This window comes from Pelecanus crispus, chromosome Z (assembly GCF_030463565.1).
Source record: "Pelecanus crispus isolate bPelCri1 chromosome Z, bPelCri1.pri, whole genome shotgun sequence".
Taxonomy (NCBI): Eukaryota; Metazoa; Chordata; class Aves; order Pelecaniformes; family Pelecanidae; genus Pelecanus; species Pelecanus crispus.
In genome coordinates, this window is record NC_134676.1 from 54,647,774 (window position 1) to 54,666,927 (window position 19,154).

The 19,154-nt window shown below is 45.5% G+C and overlaps 1 protein-coding gene across 4 annotated transcripts in view; it reads left to right on the top strand.

Moving 5' to 3' along the window:
* The window catches only part of ABCA1 (ATP binding cassette subfamily A member 1), a 104,573-nt gene that overhangs the window by 47,881 nt on the left and 37,538 nt on the right, over positions 1–19,154 (top strand). For 3 of the 4 annotated variants that reach the window (XM_075726420.1, XM_075726423.1, XM_075726422.1), the window contains exons 6-8: positions 873–994; positions 5,198–5,389; positions 16,044–16,130. In XM_075726420.1, the coding sequence (XP_075582535.1) occupies positions 873–994; positions 5,198–5,389; positions 16,044–16,130 (401 nt within the window). Of the gene's footprint in view, positions 1–872; positions 995–5,197; positions 5,390–16,043; positions 16,131–17,078; positions 17,112–19,154 lie in introns of those variants that run through there. The other variant, XM_075726424.1, reaches the window with a different exon arrangement.

The following is a 19,154-nucleotide window of genomic DNA, read 5'->3' on the forward strand; positions in this document are numbered from 1 at the left end:
CTCAGCTCCTCCTTGCATAGCTGCTTTCCTCATAGATGCTTATTTAAGCAAGTAAAGATAGAATTGTTCTCTCTCTCTTAAAAACCCCCTCTCTTAAAACAACCCAAAACAGTGTGAAGGTCAGTTGCTTAAGCTCCAGGTTTGTGAACTTTAATAGTGTACATGGATTATAATTTCCAGCTGGTTCCCCTCTGCTGTGATGGAGATACAGATTTGTTTTAAAGCCAAGAGCTGAAACACCTATGGCGTCAGAACATGAAGCTTTTGGGAAAGAAAATGGAATTAACCATTTGCAGAAATTCTGACGACAGGTTAAGATTGCTTCCTAGATCTGTGTGCGATTCTGTATCATATCTGTGTGTCTGCATATGTCAGACTTTGAAATTTATGGTCGAGTACATCTACTAGTAACAGAATTAAATACAGTAATATACTAGTAAATCCCTCAGTGGACCATGCATCAGCTCACTCCCATGTTCAGTAACAACACAGGGATTAAGTGAAGCTGAATCTTTGTGCAAGGCTAATGCTGGAATAGGTTTCACCCTAGATCAGGGAGCAGCTTGGTGTGCCTTGCTGCTTCTGTGTATGTATGTGCAAATTGAGCTGAAGTAGTGTGATGTTAAAGGGAGTTGTTTTTAAAGGTTTGTTTTTTTTTTTTTTTTGAGATCAAGATATCATGGATTGACATCTCTGAAAGCTGCCAAGTTTCAGAGCACTTTGCCAGCAGCTCCTCTTTTCCCTTTGTGCTATGGTTTGTGTAATTCCCTCTCCCCCGTTTGTCGGCTTTGCTTTTCCTGTACAGAGCTCTCACATGAGTTTCCTTTTGGCTTTGCCCTGACCAGAATGTTGCTTGTTTTGTCACATTCCAGACTTGAAACTTCGGGATTTCCTGGTTGACAACGAGACGTTGTCAGACTTCCTCCATCATAATGTGTCCATGCCATCATCCTCAGTAGAGGAGCTACTGGATGCAGAGGTCAACCTCCAGCAGGTAAATAGCGCTTTTAACCACTAACATAATGCTTGTCTACTGTTTAACCATAGTGCCAAGATCCACAATGCAGGAGCCCTCTGTACAAAAACAGAACAAAATGTAATCCCTGCTTCTCTCTTCCCTGTTGTCCTCAATTCACTGTCTTCTTTGGTTGTAAGCTATAAAAGGACTCTGAGACCCACATGCAAATGTTCTGATCTGTGTAAGAAAATAGCCTAGTACCCTTGAGGCTAAATGGAATTTCTTCTTTCCTGGTGTGGTGGTTTGGTGTTTCCTCCCACCCTCTGCTAAAACATTAATTAGCTTGGTAGTTAGTGCTGTTCGAACTGTTTTACTTTGATCAGAAATAAAAATGAGGTGGTTGTTTGGTCACTCAGCATGGACTGGAGCAGAGGTTCTGTGTGTTGCTCTACCTTAAATTCCTGTGCAGCAGCAGGAGGCATGCTTTTCGGTCTGTGGCCAACTCTTCAAAACAGACAGTAAATTTAGACAGTAAATTTGTACACTATGTAGTATGAGAGAGTCCTCATCTCAAATGAAACTCCTGAGTGCTCCCATGATTGCCTTCATAAACATAGGCAACAGTGACAGTGGGCTGGAGCTTCTGTCTTGGGATGGCTGTCTGCCATTGTCAAGCTCAGAACATGTTTGTTGCTAGGCTGGATGAATTAGTCCACCAGCATCCTTTCTAATAGCAGAAGTCAGAACTGGTTGCTTCAGACTGCAAAGGAAGACTTGTAGTTCTCTTACGGCGGTGCAAAAGGTAATGTGCAAAAGGAGAAGGAAATCTATTCTAGTTCCTAAGTCCAGATCAGATCTTTTCTTTGAAGTGCAATTGATTACTAGTCCTTTCAGACTTTGTTTTCATGTAGTTACAGATGCTGTCCCCCTTCGCACAAGTTGTCTCATTCTTCAGTGACTTCTATCAAGCCTTCTGTTTAGCGCAGTTTGATAATGAATCCTACAAGTTACGGATATGTTCCACTAAAAAAAGTAAAGTGGAAAAAAAAATTCCTACCCATTTTAGGCTGCAAGTTTTGTTTTACGTGAAACTAATTTGCCTGAAATTCACGTTCAGTTAAAACAGAATCATGCTACGGATGGTTCTGCAAGAATAACCAGAAGGCTTCAGCAACAACAATATAGGCATTCCCCCTAAGCTGATGGAAAGGCAGAAAGATTTTCGGAAAGGCAAAAAGCTAGCTCTGACCTTACATTGTGTGACTGCCCTATTCTATCGGTTGTATATGGCAAAGCCAGTGGAAGGAGAGGAAAAGCTTAGCTTTTATCTACATAACGTGTCTGAAGGGTGGTGAAGGGGAATCAGTTGGCTAGTTCTTGCTTGAATGCTTTAAGCTTTGTTCTTGTTTGTGGAATTCTTGTGCTGATTCTGCTAGAGCATTAGGAATGATGTTTAGTCTTAACAGAAGTTTGAGCTCTGGGATGGCAGGAAGAGCTAATCTGAGCAACACGGCAGTAAGCTGCAGAGGACAGCAGTGGCCCACCACATCTTGTCTTTGAGCACTTTTCTAGAACAGTTAATAATTGAGGGGCAGAGCTCTCTCTTCCTGCCGGATGACTTTATCTAACTCACAAAATGGACCCCTTTGATTTGCTGGAGATCTGAGGTGGAGATCTGACCTCACTACTGAGCTGCATAGTGACTGCAGCATTAATAGGCAATAGTTGTTTGGTCTCTGACTGTACAAGTGGGTCACAGCTTCATTCACAAGGTCATATAGAAGGGCCTATTCAGAGTATTGCAAACCTCTCAAATACAGCCAAATACAAATACAGCCTTCTCCTTCAGTCTGTTAGTGTCCTGTGGTTGTTCAGCAAGCCCAGAAGTTATGATTTGCAAGCAAGTAAGGAACTGAGATCACCAAGGAGATGGGACAGGACTGTTGTTCACTGGTATTACTGTAGTGACAGTACTCCAGCATGCCAAGCAGGGTCATGTATCCAGCATACTGAATAGAGTGCAAATACATAAAAATGGTCAAAGCCTTTCTTGATGGGCATGTTGCTTCCTGGGGCAGAGTGAGTCAACCTTGTGTTTCTCCAGTAGTGCCACGTGTGCTCAGAAGGGTGTGGGGCAGCGTGGATCAGCAGTGGGCAAGCAACTATCTAATCGGGTCCGGTATGCTGTCGTCGTCCAGGCGTGGCCAGACAGCTGTAACACAGCTTGGGTGGAAGGAGTAGGTCCTATCTGTGAAAAGCTGCAGGGGCAAAGTGAGTTCCTGGGCCAGGGCTGCAGCATGATGTGTTGAATGGCAGGGAGGAGTGAATAGTAATGGCCAGGGCACATGCTGCCTGGAAGAAGTCTCCCTGTTTCATACAGCAGGGGCAGTCCCAGGGGAGAACGATGCAACCTGTGAGCACAAAACAGTCACCTGTGACTGCTCTCAGACATCAGCCTGGCATTTTGAGAGTGCTTAGGGGGCTTCACCTGTCGCTTAGAATATATTTGCCTGTTGAAGATACCATGGCTTCAGATGACTTGAAATGGTTGCAGAGAATTGGCTTGGTGTGACTGGGTGTTTTAATTTGCGGGTATAGGCAGGGCCTTTGTTCTAGGGTTACATGCTAGGGACCTCTCACTGTGTTTGGAAAGAGTGGCTTTTCTCCAAAAGAGCTTCAGATCAGAGAGGAAAGGTGGACAGACAGAGGGGATGGTAGAAGGATTGTTCACCTTCACTTTTTTGAGTGAGCACCAAGGCACTGGGAGACACTGGTTTTTGTTATGTCCACCCAGGGAAGCTACTTTAGACTGATCCCGGGTCTCCTGAGTGGCATTCCAGTGCCACAGGAATATCTTCTTTTCAGCATGTCTATGATGGTGGTACAATCTCTGCTGGCAAAAAAAGCCACCCAAACTTTTTCAAAAGGCCAGCCTTTTTGATGCGAGAGCTATCCCATTTATTCAGCTGAGCATGCAGCATGGAAACATCCTGGTTTTGGCATGTGGATGCAGACTAAAGTTAAAAGTTTGCACAAGTGTTGCATTAGAAATCTCTTCCCTGTCCTATCAGTTCCATCTGCTTGTTTTCTGAACGTAGTGTGCTTTTTCCCCCTGGATTATTGAGGGCCTTTTGGTTTTGAAAGACAAGAAAATTTTCAGACTTACCAGCATGACTCAGGAACTGTTAACTCTTCTGGGATGTAGATCAATCCTCTTTAGTTGTTGCTGGAAGTTGGGCAATGCACACTGGGTGTTACAAAAGAACAGAAGGAAGAAATGAAGTGTAAAGCTGTTGTTCACTGTGCCTTTACAATAAAATTGTTCCCTCCGTGTAGCCCCAAGGCAAACCAAAAATTCTTTCCAATGGAAGACTCTGGATTTTCCTTGTGTTTATCACACTTTTATGCAGTGTGCACCTGTTTGACATGGACCTGTTGGCTGTTCAGCAAACCTAAATCCTGTAACTGAAACTAGTTAAACTGAAATTAAAAGAAACTAGGCCATCGGGTCTGAAAAGGACTGGGTTCAGAGGAGTTTTATGCATTTCTTTCATGAATAAGGTGGTTGGTTGTGGATTAGAAAACACTATTGACAAGCAAACCATCACCCAAATAAAATATGCCTGTGAAAGAAGACTCTAGGATCTTTTCTCTTTTTTGTTGCAACCAGTAAGATAAATTTTTCACTGATACTTTATCTGCCCCAAAACACTGGAAAATGTTTATCTCAGCAGTTAGTAAAGAGATACTTCAGAGCTAAGGGAGAAGGTGATCCTGATCCAGAACAGTACAGAAAATGTGTCTGGCAGATATATCTAAGGAGTTTGGGATGTAGGTCTTTCACCCTTCACATACATTTGCCAGACTTGTGTCTGGTCACAAGCCTTGTTTTGTCTCTGTGGCTCAGTTCCCAGAAGACTGAAGATTGGGCAATGCATGTACCCTTGGTTGGAGGAAATGGCTGCTGTGGAGGACAGGCTCACTGCTGCTCTGTGTGTGTGTGTGGAGAAGTGGAGAGAGACCTGCCTCCCCCAGGACTTCTCCCCCATGTACTCAGCAGGGAAACATGTTTTTCCTGGAATTGAGTTTGCCTGACGGGCTGTGCAACTTGTAGAGAAAAATGCTCTCTTACCTCTATCTGGAAATGTTATGAATGGTTAGTTTTGTCTAGGTGATAACCAGTTTTGTGCTATGAACCTTACACGAAGGGAGACTTACATGCTTTCCCCACTTTTCCAGGTCATTGTGTCTGGTTACCGAATGCGACTGCGAGATCTCTGCAATAGCTCGACACTGTCTGAATTTCTTACAATCCGAAATCAGACAGTGGCCATGGACTCTGAAGCCTTCATTTGCACCTTGCCAAAGGAAAAACTCCATGCAGCTGAACAAGCTTTCCGTGCTAACCTGAATCCTTTGAAGCCCCTTCAGGTGAGTCCACTGGTCCCACCTGTGAGAGGCTGTTGTTGACACAATGACATTTTGTACGGCTTTCAGTCTAGGAATTAATCCCTGCATTTCCAGAGTGAACTATTCATTGGCAGTAAGAAAGAAGAAAGATGGTCTTTATCACTGGAGCATGAACAATGTTGCTTCTTCCTGTCGTTCTTACCCTTCCTGTTGCAGTGTGGTACTTGCAGAGCATAAATGTGTGTGGTCTGCAGTTCAATTTGTCAAGAGGAAAATATTTATGCTGTGTAGTAACAAACAGGTTCTTGGTTGTCCCTGTGTTTTGGTCAGATGTTGTGTCTTGGCTGGAATGAGCCGAGATGTTAGACTGGCCTGTGCTGAGTGCTAAAACCACCACCCTCTGCCCTTAACCATGGGATCACTCAGTGCAGAAGTTTCTAGCCAGTGGCAAGCCACAACCTTTGAGCAGGTTTAATTCATACAAAGAAGAGTCAAATTTTAAAGCCCTGTTTCAAAGATTGACAAACCGAATGGGTTTTGGAGCAACAATTCAATGAACTTCAGGAAAATACGTTGTTTAGGGCGTGATTGGAGACTGGAGCAGGCTTAGCTGTTTATCTAGGAAACCCCAGTGATGCTTTGTTATAGGTCTGCAATATCTGGTAAAATACAAAAGTTTGAGGAAGTTAATGGTGGAAATACCAGTGGAGAGAAGAAGAGACCACAGAACCTACTCTGTTACCCACTAAAACAAATGCTGTATTGTCTGCTGTGGAAGAAAGAAACACTTTGGCTGTGTGAGTTTCCAGATTTGATGAGCCTTTCAGGACCCAAAGTCATATACCACTTGGTTGGCTTTGTCCCCAGTCAAAGAGGGTCATTATCAAGTACTGGAATCATGTTACTCTTCTGCACAGTACATGGTGGTCAGATACTTCTCTCCACAGTTCATCTTCTGTTTTCCACGTGTCCTCCATCTGCATGTTTTCTTTCTTTCTGAAGAGTAAGATAATCATAAGCGTTACAAGATGAGGTAACAGCACTAAAATTGTCCCCATAACAAAGATGGGCTGTTTGAAAAGGAATGGCTATAAGCAGTTTCTTGTGTTCAGTTAGATGTATATGCGTGCATTTACTTTAAATCATTCAGAGATGCTAGAATTTTGGGGACTGAAGGGGATGAAAATAGCTAGCTATAGTACAACTCACTATTGGTCTTCTGGGCCCTCTGGAGACTCAGTCTTGCTTTTCTCATTTATGGAAGTCTCTACAACTTAGCTGACAGAAGCTGGTACTGAGTGTATCTGTGTTGTTACATCTGTATTGTTTGTTGGTGAAAGAAAGCAGTCACAAGCCACTCTGTGCCACTTGGCAACAGCAAAGTAGATTAAGACATTATGTGCAATATTGGGGGACTTCTGAGAAGTGGGATCATGATCTTGGCTTCAGGGGAAAAAAGCTTGAGTCCAGAAGCTAGCAGTTCTAAACTTGCTGGGTATTGTACAGTGTCTAGTAAAGGTCCACAGTTCTCCTCAGAAAAATGTCACAGGCTACCCTCTAGTTAAGCTGCTGTAATGCATCAGTGAGTGAAATAAAACCCAACTGACTTCACTGTGGCCAGGCAAAATGAATAAATTAACTCTAGGATCATGACCAACACGTTTGAAACTTAGTGTCTTTAAAGGCTAAAAAGTGCCTTGACCTGCAGTAACATCTTTGAACAAAGAGGGAACTTCTGTTCATGAACAAAGGAGGCTTTTGATATAGATTATTAAAGGCACAGTGGATCAAATCTTGGATGTGCACACTGAAGCTAGCATGCACCGTAGCTACTACAGAGCCTGTAAACCAATGCCAACAATTTGCCCAGAGATTTATTTTTAATTTTTTTGCTTAATCCCCTTGATGTACTTCACAGCATGGTATTTCAGTAAGTAAACGTAAGGGCCAAATCAAATGCAGGTACAACAGCAGCAATTCAGAGGCAGTTTTTTGGCTCATGTAGTGGGACTTGGACTCCACTGGTTGCAGCATTCTGTGATTTATGGAGAGGCAGCATCTTAATAGGATTAGGTCAGTACAATTGGGGTGAAAAGGACTTGCGGCTGTGTGCAAGAACCGTGTAAATTCAACACCAAGGGCTTGAGTAGTAAAACGGGAGTTTTTGCCACTCAGGTGTCTGGGCAGTAGAGTGGCTATAGTTTCTTGAACTTAATCCAGAAGACTCAGGCCAGCATCCACATGCTTGTTCCTGCCCTTGTGCATTCCTGTTTGTTGTTCCCTCTGTGAGATGATGCAGTAAATTACATCACGGAATTGATCTGGATTAAAAATGACCGACTTGATTGTGTGCTTACAAAAACATTTGTACTGAAACATGAAGGGGATGTTACAGTGGTCAGGGCATGTATGTGTGGGCTGAGACCCTGACATCAACACCTGCTTCTGCCGGCTTGAAGTGTACGTGCATTTGCAGCCTGAGGAAACTATAAGTGTTCTAGGTATCTCACAGCAAAACAGTAATTACTAGCAAATAATGGACAGCACACAGTTTTAAAAAGGAAATTAAAGTGCATGCATGGTGAAATGCGTGACTCTAAATGCCACAGCACTGATAAGGAAGTTTTTTAAAAAGAAAGGCAGAAATAAAGACTTTTCTTTATATACCTGCTCATCAGTTCTGTCCAGAACAGCTTGAGCATTGCCCAAAGTGCAATAGTACAGTTAAGACAAAGAAGGACTTCTAATTAAATTTTTCCACTAGCATTTCTAGCTCTGCCACTGATCCTTTGTATGACTTCAATTTAGCCAGCTCTGTAGGATGAGAAAACAGAGCCAAGCACACAGAGGTGTGGTAGGGAGCTCAAAGTGTGTGTCCTTATTTTTTCTTATGTAAGAACCTATTTGGGGTGGGCTGTTTAGATCAAAACCCAGCAGAATATTGGGTGTGATGACAGGGCACCAAGGAAGAGGATCAGCTTTCCTTCTTGACTGAGTATTCACTCCACTAGAAGCAACCAGTGTTTCAAAAAGTCAAATTTCCTTTCCAGGACCCATGTCTTAATCTTCATCCATTCTCTGAAGCCTTTTGGCTAAGAGTAAGTACTACAGGGTATAGGACATCCTGTACAAGCCCCTTGTGAACTCATCTGCCGCCCGGACCCATCCCACAGGGAAGTCTGCTGCCTCCCTGGGGCCCGGGTTAGGGACATTACGAGGAAACTGCCTGACCTCGTGAGGCCCTCCGATTATTACCCACTGCTGGTTATACAGGTGGGCAGTGACGAGATTGCAGAGAGAAGTCCTAGGCCAATGAAGAGGGACTTCAGGGCACTGGGGCGATTGCTCGCAGGATCAGGAGCACAGGTTGTGTTTTCCTCTATCCCGTCAGTGGCAGCAAGGAACACTGAAAGGAATGGGAAAACTCACCTGATTAACAGGTGGCTCAGAGGCTGGTGCCATCGGTGGAATTTTGGGTTCTTCGATCACAGGGAGGTCTACACGGCACCGGGCCTGCTGGCGGCTGATGGAGATCGGCTGTCTCCAAGGGGGAAAAGGATTCTCGCCCAAGAGTTGGCGGGACTCATTGAGAGGGCTTTAAACTAGGTTTGAAGGGGGAAGGGGATATAAACAGGCCCGCTAGTAAGGAGCCCAGGGGCGGCATGGCAACATTGGGGGCAAAATCGACAGCCCAGCTTAAGTGCATGTACAGCAATGCACGTAGCATGGGCAACAAACAGGAGGAGCTGGAGGCCCTTGTGCAGCAGGATGACTATGACATAGTCGCCATCACGGAAACGTGGTGGGACGACCCTCATGACTGGAGTGCTGCACTGGAGGGCTATAAGCTCTTCAGAAGGGATAGGCAGGGTAGGAAAGGCGGTGGGGTGGCTCTGTATGTTAGGGAGTGTTTCGACTGCATAGAGCTTGACAGTGGTGATGACAAGGTGGAATGCTTATGGGTAAGGATGAGGGGGAAGGCTGGAAAGGCGGATGTCCTGTTGGGAGTCTGCTATAGACCACCCAACCAGGAGGTAGAGGTAGATGAGGCATTCTATAAGCGGCTGGCAGAAGTGTCGCAATCGCTAGCCCTTGTTCTCATGGGGGACTTCAACTTGCCAGACATCTGCTGGAAATACCACACAGCAGAGAGGCAGCAGTCTTGGAAGTTCCTAGAGCATGTGGGGGATAACTTTCTAATGCAGCTGGTAAGCGAGCCTACCAGGGGAGGTGCCCCGCTTGACCTGCTGTTTACCAACAGAGAAGGGCTTGTGGGAAATGTCGAGGTCGGAGGCCGTCTCGGGCTTAGCGACCACGACATGATAAAGTTCTCAATTTTGGGTGATGCTAAGCGGAGGGGCACCAAAACTATTACCATGGACTTCCGGAGGGCAGACTTTGCCCTCTTCAGGACCCTGGTTGGGAAAGTCCCTTGGGAGGCGGTCCTGAAGGGCAAAGGGGTCCAGGAAGGCTGGGCCCTCTTCAAGAAGGAAGTCTTAAGGGCGCAGGAGCGGGCTGTCCCCGTGTGTCGTAAGACCAACCGGCGGGGAAATCGACCGGCCTGGCTGAATAGGGAGCTTTTGCGGGGACTCAGGGAAAAAAGGAGAGTCTACCGCCTTTGGCAGAAGGGGCGGGCAGCTCAGGAGGAGTACAGGGATCTTGTTAGGTCCTGCAGGGAGGAAATTAGAAAGGCAAAAGCCCAGCTAGAACTCAATCTGGCCAGTGCTGTAAAAGACAATAAAAAATGCTTTTATAAGTACATCAGCAATAAAAGGAGAGCCAAGGAGGATCTCCATTCTTTGCTGGATGTGGGGGGGAACATTGTCACCGAGGACAAGGAAAAGGCTGAAGTACTTAACGCCGCCTTTGCCTCTGTGTTCAACAGCCAGACCGGTCATCCCCAGGGTACTCAGGCCCTTGAGCAAGAGGATAGGGATAGGGACCAGAATGGAGCCCTCATAGTCCAGGAGGAAGCAGTTAATGACCTGCTATGCCACCTGGACGCTCACAAGTCTATGGGGCCGGATGGGATCCACCCGAGAGTACTGAGGGAGCTGGCAGAGGAGCTTGCCAAGCCACTTTCCATCATCTATCAACAGTCCTGGTTAACAGGGGAGGTCCCTGATGACTGGAGGCTTGCCAATGTGACGCCCATCTATAAGAAGGGCCGGAAGGAGGACCTGGGGAACTACAGGCCTGTCAGCCTGACCTCGGTGCCGGGGAAGATTATGGAGAGGTTCATCTTGAGCGAACTCCACAGGCAAGTACAGGTCAACCAGGGGATCAGGCCCAGCCAGCATGGGTTCACGAAAGGCAGGTCCTGCTTGACCAACCTGATCTCCTTCTATGACCTGGTGACCCGCCTGGTAGATGATGGAAAGGCTGTGGATGTCATCTACCTCGACTTTAGCAAAGCTTTTGACACCGTCTCGCATAATATCCTCCTCGGGAAGCTGGCAGCTCACGGCTTAGACAGGCTTACTCTTCGCTGGGTAAAGAACTGGTTGGGTGGCCGAGCCCAGAGAGTAGTGATAAATGGTGTTAAGTCCAGTTGGCGGCCGGTCACGAGCAGTGTTCCCCAGGGCTCTGTTTTAGGGCCAGTCTTGTTCAATATCTTTATCAATGATCTGGATGAGGGGATCGAGTGCACCCTCAGTAAGTTTGCAGACGACACCAAGTTGGGTGGGAGTGTCGATCTGCTCGAGGGTAGGATGGCCCTGCAGAGGGACCTGGACAGACTGGATCGATGGGCCGTGGCCAACTGTATGAGGTTCAACAAGGCCAAGTGCCGGGTCCTGCACTTCGGTCACAACAACCCCATGCAACGCTACAGGCTTGGGGAGGAGTGGCTGGAAAGCTGCCTGGCCGAAAAGGATCTGGGGGTGTTAGTAGATAGCCGGCTGAACTTGAGCCAGCAGTGTGCCCAGGTGGCCAAGAAGGCCAACAGCATCCTGGCTTGTATCAGGAATGCTGTGGCCAGCAGGAGCAGGGAGGTGATTGTCCCCCTGTACTCGGCGCTGGTGAGGCCGCACCTGGAATACTGTGTCCAGTTTTGGGCCCCTCACTACAAGAAAGACATTGAGGTGCTGGAGCGTGTTCAGAGGCGGGCAACGAAGCTGGTGAAGGGTCTGGAGAACAAGTCTTATGAGGAGCGGCTGAGGGAACTGGGGTTGTTTAGCCTGGAAAAGAGGAGGCTGAGGGGAGACCTTATCGCTCTCTACAACTACCTGAAAGGAGGTTGTAGTGAGGTGGGTGTTGGTCTCTTCTCCCAAGTAGCTAGCGATAGGACAAGAGGAAATGGGCTTAAGCTGCGCCAGGGGAGGTTTAGACTGGAGATTAGGAAGAATTTCTTTACGGAAAGGGTGGTCAGGCATTGGAACAGGCTGCCCAGAGAGGTGGTGGAGTCCCCATCCCTGGAGGCGTTTAAAAAACGGGTAGATGTGGCACTTCGGGATATGGTTTAGTCTGGTCTACCCTTGATTAGTCTAGAGTGGGCTTGGTAGTGTAGGTTAATGGTTGGACTGGATGATCTTAAAGGTCTTTTCCAACCTAAACGATTCTATGATTCTATGATCTTCTCTTTTTGAGGTTTGCCTTGCACTGAGTGTAGTCAGTGAGACTGTGAGGCAGGAGAAGCTGGTTTGAGAGCAATAGTGAAACAGTACCTCTAATTGCATGCACACAAATTTCCTTTCCAGCTTTCTCCCTATGATAGGCCAGCAGTTGTCGCATGGAAGAACTACATGGTTTGGGAAATGTTACAGGCACCCCTGATTAGCAAGAGTAGTGTCAGTAAGGTGTTCCATTGGACTGGTGGTGTGGTGGGTAGGGACTGTCTTATATCATAAAAATACCTGTCTGTGGGACAGCTTTCCCTCTGCAAATCTCCCCGGTTTTGAAAATTATTTGGGGGGAAGGTTAAATGACAAAGACAATTCGGACTAGTCCTGTGGGATTTCATCTCTGCAGCGTTGCCTAAAAAGGGCTTTGACACACTTGTTTCCAGTGGTGTGGGTCTGTAATAAGCCATAAATATGTTGTGGCTTGTGTACTATAGTGGTCCTTGAAGGAGCGTGGGTGAGCACATGAAAATCCAATTGTTTTTTCTCCCTTTGTCATACAGGTGGTATTTTGTCATATGGTTAGTATGAACTAAGCACTGAATAATAAATGCATTCCAGTTGAAAAATGGCTTTAGAAAAGGTCTCTTAATGTAAATACATGCTGCAACTGAACTTGTGGCTTTCCTTGCTCTTTTGAGAGTGTTTTCAGTCAAGCACAATGATATCATGCTTTTAAACAGCTGTACTTTGGGACTTCCAGGAAACAAAAGCAGAAGCTTAAAGCATATGATTTTTCTGCAAAGTTCAGTGTAAAGTTTCTGCTAAGTTCAGTATATTGTAATAACTAATTCAAAGCAAACATGGCAGAGTGGTCTCATTAAGCAGGAACAGTGAGCTTGTATGATGCAGGCAGTGTCTGAATTTTGTTACGACCTCCCAACACTTCAAACGCATGCATTCTCCTGGATGTTCAAGAAACCGAGTTGTCCATCCCCTCTAGCAGGAGCTGACAGGTGGACTTGCTTAAGGCTTGTCTTGACTGTGCAGTCAACTCTAGTCATCTCAAGTATTTGTCTCTAAGTCTTGTAGCACACTCAGTGTAATCTGTATCCTCAAGAGTCTTATGATGTTGGCTGCCCCAAAAGACAAGTCTAGATGAAGACATGACTTGCCAACCACTAACAGTAATTGTCCAGGGCAGTTCTGTTCAAAACCTGCTAGAACTTTGTCTTTCCACAGTGTGCCTAGAAAGAATAGGTGATTTTTTTTTTGCTGCATTTCACCAGGAAATGAGTCATTGCCCCTGCCCAAGATGTAATGCAGACACCTGCTAAAGACACTCTCACAGTGGGACCAATCTTACTGGAGCAGCCCTGAATCTAGAGGGCTTTTACGAATGTAAAGAACTACTTAATAAGCCACTGCAGGGAGTTATTTTCCAGGGAAATTCATGACATGCCCATCTGTACAAAGAAGACTGGCCATTTGTGACTGATTTTTGTCATTGTCTCTGGAGATAACTTGTGAGAGGGTCCCTGAGTGGGCATTAGGGTGCAAAGGGTGGTGGTAAAGAAAGCAAAATTCCCTCCATAGCACTAGCATCATTGCAAGTTCTGGTGAGAAATGAACTTGGAGTGCTGTCAATTTGTTAGGGAAGAAAGGTCAGGATGTTGGGGTGTGAAAGGATAGGTGGGTTCTCCTCACATTTCAGGGTAAGGTTTGCAAACTCCTTGAATCACCTAAGACTTGCATACTGGGTTAGACCAAAGTCCTGTTCAGCTCAGTGTCCTGAGTGCTAGCCCAGCAGTGGCCCATAACAGAGGCATGTGAAAGAATGCAGGCATGGGACAAGTATATAGTAACGTTTCCACAATGTGATGTCCTCTTCTTCAGTAGCTTGCAACTCAGTGCTGCTGGGATCTTGGTGTTTAATAGCACTTCGTAAGCTTTTTTCTTTCATGAGTTCTTCTAAGCCTTTCTGAAACCCACATTAGCTTTTGGTACCTTCAGCATTACATAGTATCTATGGGATTTCTCCATTTTGACTAAGTTGTGTGTGCCGTAGCTCCTTTGGTTTGTTCTAAACTGATCTTTTCACTGGAAGCCCTTTAGTCCTGTATGATGAGGTGCAGTGAGCAATCATCCTCTGTTGCCATTATCAATCCCATTTGTAATTCTACAGACCTCTGTCATAACTTCTATTTGTCATTATAGGTCCCACTGGAAGAACAGTGGTCTATCGTTCTTCCTTCATAAGCCATTCTTATCTTGAATGATACTTGTGGCCTTTTTCTGTACTAGTGTTCCTTCAGAGATGGAGAACACAAAATTGCACATAGTACTTGAGAACTGGGATTGCACTGTGGATTTGTATTGATGTTGATCTGTTTTATCACTGTAATTCTAAGATCTCCCTTTCTGAGCGGCAGTAGCTAGTTCAGAGTCATCAAAGGGTATCTTAAGGTAGAACTGTCTTCTCCCTATGTACCTTACTTTGCAGCACTGAATTTCATCTGGCACTTTATAACAGTGTGTCAGCATGAGGCCTTTCACTAATCCTTTGCAATTGGCTTTTGACTTTTCACTGTTGTGAACCAATTAGTATCATCAGAAAACTCTTCCTCATCCACGCTGTCTCTGAATCACCTCTGAATACCGTGAACAACACAAATCTGTGTAGTGCTTGATGAGGTGTATGGAGCTGAACAAGCATGTCTACTGTTATGCACGAACCTAGGATTTTCGACGTCGTCTTGTTGCTGAAGTGGTAGTGCAGCTATGTAGCTTTGATATTTCTTGACTGTATTTCTTTAAATATGTCTTGAAGGTCTTAGCCTGTGGGGAGTTTGAATTGCTTTTCTTTTAGCCCTAATAATATGTTTTGATTTGTCCGAACCTGTGTTTAGTAGAAATGCATAGAGGTTATAGAGACCCTCCCTGAATTTGCAACTGGCTTTGGAGCAGGCACTAACTGTGCGCTCAGAAAAGTTAGCTGGGTCTTAAATGCACTGGCAGATCAGTGGAACAGTGCCCATTTACACCAGCTGGCACTGACCAGGTCTTATCACCCTCCAGCGAAATCAACTAGAACACGTGAAAGCCTGGAGGCTTTTCCATTCCTTTGTTTCCATAAATTACCCTAGGAAGGATGTCAAAATTAAAAGCTTCAGCCCAAAAGATGTGTGCTAAAATCAAGGGCCTTGGCTGTTCCTCTGTGTGTCACAATGTTTTAAGTTTAGCATGCTTTCAGATGCTGCAACGTGTAGTTGCTAATGTAAAATCTTAGGAATTTATTCTAATCTTCATTCCCTTGAAAGAAGGATTGTGTCCAAATGTTTCCCATGCAAGGTAATCCAGATATGTGAACAGAAGGGAAAAAGAACCCCACAAACCAAAGCCCAGGCCCACCAGTTACATGCAGATCTCCCTGCCTACAGCAAATAGTTTCCTGAAAGCTGTGCCTTCCACTTCTGGAAGTCTGTCAGTCTTTCTGTTGTGATGATGGTGAGTGTCAGCTGTTTCATGGAAGCTGGTTGTTTTAAAATATAAAATACATCCTTGGTTTAGATAAAAAACATCAAAGCCTGATGGGAGGACTTGAGTGATGAAGCTGATGTACACTGCAGCAAGAGTTCTCTGTTATCTGAGCTGGTATTTGTGGAGTCCCACTGAAAGCTTGTCCACCAACTGGTCTTTTCCTCCCTTGTGTAGATTCTGCATCCCATTCTTGGCACTGGCTTGCAGGATTTTAGGTCTGTCCACATGCTGTCCTGTAGGCTGTGCTTGTTTTGTGACCTGGAAAGCAAGCCATGCTTTGCACTGTAAGTGTATGTGCATGCATTTAGCATTTTATTGGGATGGTTCTGGTTATGGCATCTGCATACCTAACCTGTGAGGAAGGAAAGGGGTGTCCCCACTGCATTGTGGGGTGCTGAAGCCCAGGATATTTTAAGCTCAAGGTTGCACAGAAAGCCAGCTCTGTCTTTCCCAATCAAGTATTTTGCTGTGTAGACAGTCCTTGCTGCTGTTCTTCACAAGAGTGTTTACAAGAATTTAATTTCTTTGTCTGTGCCTTGCAGTGACTTCTAGTTTCCTTTTCTCTCTCCCTGCAGAGACGAATTTCTTTCAATTCCTCCTTCCATGATCTGTCAGAAACTGTGGAAGCTTTGAGAGAGAGCCTTGGGAAGCTTGTTAAAGAGGTAAGGAGCGCCATCGTGTAAGGAGAACAGATAACCATGGTTGCCGTCTTAGCCTGCAATTGAGTGCAAGAAGCACCTTGGTGCTCCTTGGTGCAACTCAAAGTCAGATCCCTGGCTTGTTTTGAAACTTCCCCCCATCTTACAGCCGTTCTCCCTGCGTCAGTAGAGGCAGCATGCACTTTGCAACCCCTTGGCACTTCAAGTTACAAACACCATAGGAGTTTATCAGATGTGTGGCTAAAGATTGGGTCCTCGTGGGAGGAGCAGGAATTAAGACATTTTCTGTGGGGTTTGCCTTCTCAGCAGTGGCAGAAATGTTGGGCTTGCAGTACATCTGCTGCCTAGCAGTGCCTTGCAAATCGCATGTGGAGGTCTGCCTCCTTTCTAGTTTTTTCACTCATTTGCCAACCATGTCAGGGTTGTTACTTAGCTCTATCTACTGGTCTCTGGGTGCGGTGAGGGTATGTCATGTGGAAGAGATGTTGTGGTTGTTCTAATCTAAATTAGTAGCTATAGGCTACTGTTTGCTCTTTGTCTAACTAGCTTTTTGGGGCAGAGATTGTTTTCCGGTCTTTGCGGGGCACTCAGTGCAATGGCATCACACACTGGCTGAGAAAGGCTCTGGCAAAACATAAATAGCGATTTGCAGAGGCAAAGTGACATTATAGAGACTGCAAGTATTTGTTTTTGCAGGTGAAATGATGGATTAAGAAAAAAGCCCTGCATGCCTAGCGTGAGTCAAAAGTCCAAAACTGGGGGGGTTTTTTGGAGCCAGAAACTGCTTTGACTTTGAAGTGCTGCTACTAGGCAAAAACATTCTCTCCCTGAAGCAGAAATCGCAACGATCTAAACTAAACAATGCCGCTGCTGCCTCCTCCTCCCCTTCGCCAGTCTTCGGTCTTTGCATCAGAGGAGCAAGAGAGCTCGGAGCCGTGAACGGCAGTAACCTCTGAGAGCATGCACAAGAGCAGGTCACTTCAGGTTAGCGCGCGCTCCACTCCCACGGAGGGGTGGCTGCCGGGAGCCAGCGCCGTGCCAGCCAACAATTCCTGGCACGTATCCCTCCCCAAGTCCCACAGCCTGCTGCTGGGTCCCATTTACAGTGAAATTAAGATGATTCCAGGATCAGCTTCAGTTAAGACCGTGGCAGAGCTCTTGCTGCTAGCCGGGAGGCTGCCCTTCAGAATTTGATTACAGCTGTTTCCCGTTATGTCACTTAAGCTTGCCTTTTTTTCTTGTCTGGGATAAAAATAATTGAAACCATGTGATACTCAGTTTGCTGATGTGGCTGAAAGTGTCCCAGGGTAATGTGCCTTTTGCTTGGCAGCTGTTTTGGGTAGGACTACTTTTTATTCTGCCCTATTGCTGTGCAAACAAAGGCAGCTTTTTCCTCTGCGTACAGCGTGAGCTGCTCCAGATGGCTTGACCGAAAGTTACTTCTTATTGTCTGGCAGGCTGATTTCTGTGTGAAAAGGAGGGACTTGCTCTCTTGTTTCGAAGGGCAGCAGCTTGAGGGGGTGGAGAGAACTATTGTTTGTGCCACGTCTAGGAGCCTTTCTAGCAAGGAATTTTAATTAGAGAATGGTCTAAACAAAATATTTGTCTCTGAGTATGGGGATTGATTGGATCTGTGTCCCTGGGCTCTTTAAATCAACCTAGGAGGGCAGATTAAACACCAAGAGGAAGGGCAACTATTAAGAAATACTTAGAGAGCCAGGTCTGATGTCTGGGAGAAGGAATAGCTCAGTAACCCTTCGCACATGAGGCACTTGCTTCCAGTGGTGTGAACAGAGCAGTTCTGTATGTCAACTGTAAAGCTGCTGGTGCCAAAGATGAAACAAAGCTCCTTGCTCAAACTGTTTCAAAATTATGTGTAAAAATGTATTTGCTAATGCAATCCCTCTGCAAGATGGTTAACACCTCATGCATTCATGGGAATTAGCTGCACTTCCTATTTGTGTACCTTCAGTCATGTTAGGGAGTTTATGGTACTTGAGCTAAAGCAGTTAGCTGATTTTTCCTCAGCAAAAAGTCATTTTACCTAAGGTGCCAGAAACTCCCCAAGGGGTCCCTTTGAAGTGGACACTCAAAGCGTCACACCTGAGATGCAGCCTTGCCCTTTTGAGTGAGGAAGCGTCAAATCCAAAAATCCACATGAGCATATGTAACCAACAAAAGCTGTTATGTGACTTCTTTTTCATTCATGTCGCATGATGCTGGTGTCCTGTCAGTCACCCTGAACCTGTGGTGCCAGATTGAGTGGCACCAGGGTGCAGACAAAAGCAGTAGTGAGGAGATGAAAGTACACTTGAAGCAGTCACTCTGGACACATGTACTGAATCCCCAGGCTTTAGCTCTTCTCACAGCTGTCTTCCATCATATCAGTGTGGCATGTGTTTTCAGGCAGCTAAAAATAGAGGTTTCTTGTGTATGTGACACATAGTAGCTGTTGTTCAGCATCAAGAATTTTTGTCCAGATGTTTGCACATCTAAAGCATGCACAGCGCTACAGATGAACACAAAGGGTCAGGTTTCCTTCCCAGTGTAAGGTCAGAGACACCGGGTGTGCTTTCCTTGGGTGAATTTGGATTGAATTATTCCAACACACCATCGCTTTTTGCATTGCTGCTGGCTGGCTTTGCCAGCTGTCCTAGGCTTTGATTATCTGCACTTTATTTAAACAAAGGTGGCAAAACCAATACATAGCAAAACTGGCAGATGGTCTTTGACTGACTCTGTTGTTGTCTCTGAAAACAGGGCAGTTGGGCCACAACATCTAAAGTTGCTTCTGAGATGCAGCTGATGAGCGGGTACAAATAGGTGTCTCAGCAGCTCTGCTTGCCATTGTTAGTGCATGGTGCTGTTCTGGGCAGCACAGCACGAATATCCAAGTTAATGTCACCTGATACTTCAGTAGCAGTCAAGAAATCAGATCAAATGCTAGAAAAGATTTAAAAAGGGATAGAGAGCCAGCTGTAAGGTGTTACCATAACACTATATAAAACTGTGTATTGCCCTCCTGTT